Below are 4,179 nucleotides of genomic sequence, written 5' to 3'. Positions count from 1 at the left end.
TGTAAATACACATTATGTACCTAAAGGAACTGTACTTAAATATTATTCACAAGTTGTATTTTATTCATTGTTGCTAGCACTTTACAGCAGGTTGTATTTTTTCTTTAATAAATCAAAGGTTACACTTTGTTGGTAATAAGTCAAATTGCATACTATAACAGGTGTTTTTAAGGTATATTAATAGATTTTTATATTTTATACAACTTAAATTGTTCAACCCGTGTTATACACGGGTAGATAAAGATTTTTATAGATATAAATTTTTTAACAAAATTCATAACCCGTGAAGCTTACGGGGATATAACCTAGTGTATTTGTATGTGTTGAAAATTTGCGAATGGCAATACATGCGGAAATAAAACACAGATAAACTTATCTTGTTGAGCGTAACAAATTTCCTGCACCCCATCCGCTATCTCTAAGTAGTCGAAGAAGAAGAAGAAACAATGATCCTTCTTCAATCACGAATTTCGCCTCCTCTGAAGCTACCGCTAATTGGGTCTCATGCTTCTGTCTTCATTCTCCGCAAACTTCCCATCACTCGTCAACATTTCTTCCTTCAGGTTTCTCTCTGTCTGTCTGTCTTCTTCACCTGTAAATTTGTAGATAAATGGGAATTTTTCCCCAGATGGGTATATTAATTAATTAACTAATAGATCAAGTAAAAGGGATTTTATGGATTTAGTTTGGATAAGGTAACCGGTTTTCACACAAACTTAGGGAATTCCTTTGTTAAAATTTAGGGTTTTTTTCTTTTATCTTTAAACAGGCGTGTAGAAGAGAAATGGGAACTTTTCAGACAGCTAAAATCTCTGGTAAACCCCTGTAAAGCTATAATACTATTTTGTGGTGTTACATATGCATATGTATATGTTGTTGATGCTCAATATACACAGTGCACCAAGATGACAAAGAAATGTTAAAATATTCATCACATGTTAACAGGACGTGGTCAAGAAATCTCTTCGTTCTGGTATAAGTTACTTCATTTGTCACATAATTAGGTAACACGTTTCAATGGAACAAAAAATGCAACATTTTCTTTTGTGTTAATTCAAAAACCTAGTTCGTTTTCTTGGAACTTAGTTTGATCCACATTTGGAAATAACCGAGCAACTGTCCAATGACAATAACCAAAAACTACTTTTTCTTTGTTGAAATTCAAAACAAGGTCGCCTTTAATCATGGGTACCTTTGTTTGGTTGAAATTCTAACACTCCCCCATGAGACGGGCTCCTACTCTCCATTCTTGTTAATACTGTATTCGACCAGTGAACCTTTCATAGAGTTTGTGAACACATGTGTACTGACCACTAGAATTAACAAACCAAAATTACAGTGAGACCACCAATTGTCCTCTCAAAAAAACTGGGATTAAAGGTGATAAACTTGAAAACCAAATAAATTTGAAAACCAAATAAACTAAAGTGGAAAGGTAGAGAAACTCAAATTGCAATTTGTTACCCATAAGGATTCTTGTTGAGACTGGATGGTTCTTTTGGAAAATATTAATGGGAACCAAGTAAAGATATTGAAAGGTACTGAACTAGAACCGGAAACAGTCATCTTGGGACAGTACAGACAAGCACAAAGACTCCAGTTTGAATGTAATCTGAAACATAATCAAAATCAGTAATTACAACTTGATGTCATTGTGATTATCCAAACCAAGCTCTAGGACTTAAGGCCATAAAGGAACTTTCAGAGAGGCAATTTAAGTTTCAAGTAGACGAAGAGACCAATTACGATTGGTTATTTTGGAATCAGTTCTAGGAATAGGAACATAGAGAGAATTGCAAAATAGACGTAGTAGGTAGGTAGGCGATGAACGACCATACTATGAATATCAATATACAGGATAAGTATTATTGTGTACCTTTCCACTCTTCAAGTTCGACTCATCCGACGTTATATGTTTGGTTGATTTCTAACATTTGAATGGTGATAGGCGTGGGCATTTATGAATTGTCACCTTGCTGGGTATGTACGGGTCAAAATGTATGGATTCTTAATGGGTGTTGGGGAATTTTGTAAACACGGATAATCAGAGAGGCGTGTAATCACTCTCAGATCAAATTATTTCAGTGGTTCTCCCGAATAATTCAAACGGTTACAACTCTGATTGAGAAATCGAACAAACAGTATGTGTGTGTGATGTGAAATTTGTGAATGAACCAGAGAGTGACCAAGAACCCTAATTTCGAATTTGGGGATGAAAGGCTGGTAACTGCCTGTTGGCAGTTATTCTTTTAAAAATTAAAATTGCTTCCAAAATGCCTTCAATTTTTATTTGAAAATTATGACGATTTTTAAGAAAAGTAATTTTAACCAAGGCATTTCCAATCCCCTTGGAACCCCCATTCGGGCTCCGCCCGAATACTTGGAATTATAACAACTCGAACAAGCGTGCACTCCCGCACCTCCTAACTTGTTCGATGTATATTATAATTCCCTTTGGTCACCAAGTTAATCCTGATTACACTAAAACATCTAACAGGTGTTAGACATAGTTTGTTGTTTTTATGGTTCTGGTTGTAAAATGTGATTCAAATCCATCTGTGGTATTACCAGATGTACAAAAGAATTTGATTAGGATGTCAGTGTTTTCAAGTGGATCAATGGCATGGGGAAAGCCAGCAGCAGCAGCAGCAAGCCAACATCTGAAAATGAATCCTGTTTATGATGTCGGGGAATTATTTGAATTAGGAATCCAGCTGTCCTACCTTCTTTTGTTGTTAGGATTGCTTGGTGTTGGAACATTTTTTGTAATACGACAAGTTCTTGTCCGCAGAGAACTTGATCTTTCTGCTAAAGAGTTGCAGGTACTTTACTTTTCTGATTTTGAGTATTATATGTTTTTTTAGTCTGGTTTGATTTAATAAATCCCAGGAACAAGTGAGGAGTGGTGACGCAAGTTCAATGGAGCTGTTTGAGCTAGGGGCAGTGATGTTAAGAAGGAAGTTCTATCCAGCTGCTACAAAGTACTTGCTTCAAGCAATTGATAAATGGGATGGAGATGACCAGGATCTTGCCCAGGTACCTACCTTTCCTTTAAATGAGCACCTTTTTAGCTAAAATATTTCCTTTAAATGAGCGAGTGGTTTGATCTACAAATCAGGTTTACAATGCTTTGGGTGTGAGTTATGTTCGTGATGGGAAAACTGACAAGGGAATATCTCAGCTTGAAACAGCTGTGAAGATTCAGCCAGGTTATGTCACCGCTTGGAACAACTTGGGTGATGCATACGAAAAGAAAAAAGAATACAAATCAGCTCTAAAAGCATTTGAGGAAGCCCTACTGTTTGATCCTAACAACACCGTGGCACGCCCCAGGCGAGATGCCTTGAAAGAAAAAGTGCAACTGTATAAAGGAGTTCCTCTCAAGTCTAAGCAGAAATGATTTACAATTTCATTTTTCTTTTTCTTTTTTTCATTTTCAATTTGTTATGTGATTGCAAATTTATATAGCTCTAGAAATTTTGATTGTGCTGTTTGTAGAAACAGTACATACGTTACTTCTATGTTGTTGGAGAATACAGTCATATCAATGACATTATGTCAGCCAAGTTGCCACTTGATGACATCAATCTATATATCCCCCATCAGTTTTTTTACAGGGAGATTTTGTTAGCACACCTCATTATCTATTCGCACACTTTGCTTTTGCAATATCCATTGTATAGGCTTATACGCTGCGTATTGAAAAAAATAAAAAACATGGCAGACTGACAGGTGCAGATATTGTCTGGCGGCTGACATAATACGCATTGTATAGGCCTATACGATGCGTATTAAGGCACTGAATTTTTGAAGTTTATTTTTGGTGTGTTGTGTTTGGTTTTTGGTGTTTTGGGTTTGTTATTGGTGTTTATTATTGGTTATTTTTGTTTTAATGAGTTTTAAAATCTTTATTTTTTTTATCGTTAAGTATCGTATTATAGCATATCGTGTCGTATCGTATCACATCTTTATTATTTTTATATCGTTAAGTATCGTATTAAAGCGTATCGTGTTGTATCGTATCACATTTTTAACTTAATATCGTATTATGAATTGTACGTAACCAAGCATACCAATCTAAACAGTTAAAATAAACAATCACAAATACAAATAAACTGAAACTGCAAATTTAATTACATAATAAGTTTGTACATACACAGGACATTGTTCAAAATACAT

General features: G+C 35.2%; 1 protein-coding gene across 1 annotated transcript; it reads left to right on the top strand.

The window, feature by feature from the left end:
- Positions 1-291: 291 nt before the first annotated feature.
- On the top strand, positions 292-3,614 carry LOC110915377 (tetratricopeptide repeat domain-containing protein PYG7, chloroplastic). The gene is made up of 5 exons (XM_022160062.2): positions 292-563; positions 770-815; positions 2,572-2,822; positions 2,890-3,036; positions 3,119-3,614. The coding sequence occupies exons 1-5, from the start codon at positions 447-449 to the stop codon at positions 3,398-3,400; spliced, it is 843 nt and encodes a 280-aa protein (XP_022015754.1). The 5' UTR covers positions 292-446; the 3' UTR covers positions 3,401-3,614.
- Positions 3,615-4,179: the final 565 nt, after the last annotated feature.

This window comes from Helianthus annuus, chromosome 2, assembly GCF_002127325.2.
Source record: "Helianthus annuus cultivar XRQ/B chromosome 2, HanXRQr2.0-SUNRISE, whole genome shotgun sequence".
NCBI lineage: Eukaryota > Viridiplantae > Streptophyta > Magnoliopsida > Asterales > Asteraceae > Helianthus > Helianthus annuus.
This window is presented reverse-complemented; position numbering and strand designations above follow the sequence as displayed.

What these genes read in the sequence shown, in the direction of transcription:
- LOC110915377 (XM_022160062.2), top strand. Translation starts at nt 447, where the DNA reads ATGATCCTTCTTCAATCACGAATTTCGCCTCCTCTGAAGCTACCGCTA. An exon ending in TCAGACAGCTAAAATCTCTG is followed by an intron (nt 816 to 2,571) that starts GTAAACCCCTGT and finishes TGGTATTACCAG; the next exon opens with ATGTACAAAAGAATTTGATT. An exon ending in ATGACCAGGATCTTGCCCAG is followed by an intron (nt 3,037 to 3,118) that starts GTACCTACCTTT and finishes TCTACAAATCAG; the next exon opens with GTTTACAATGCTTTGGGTGT.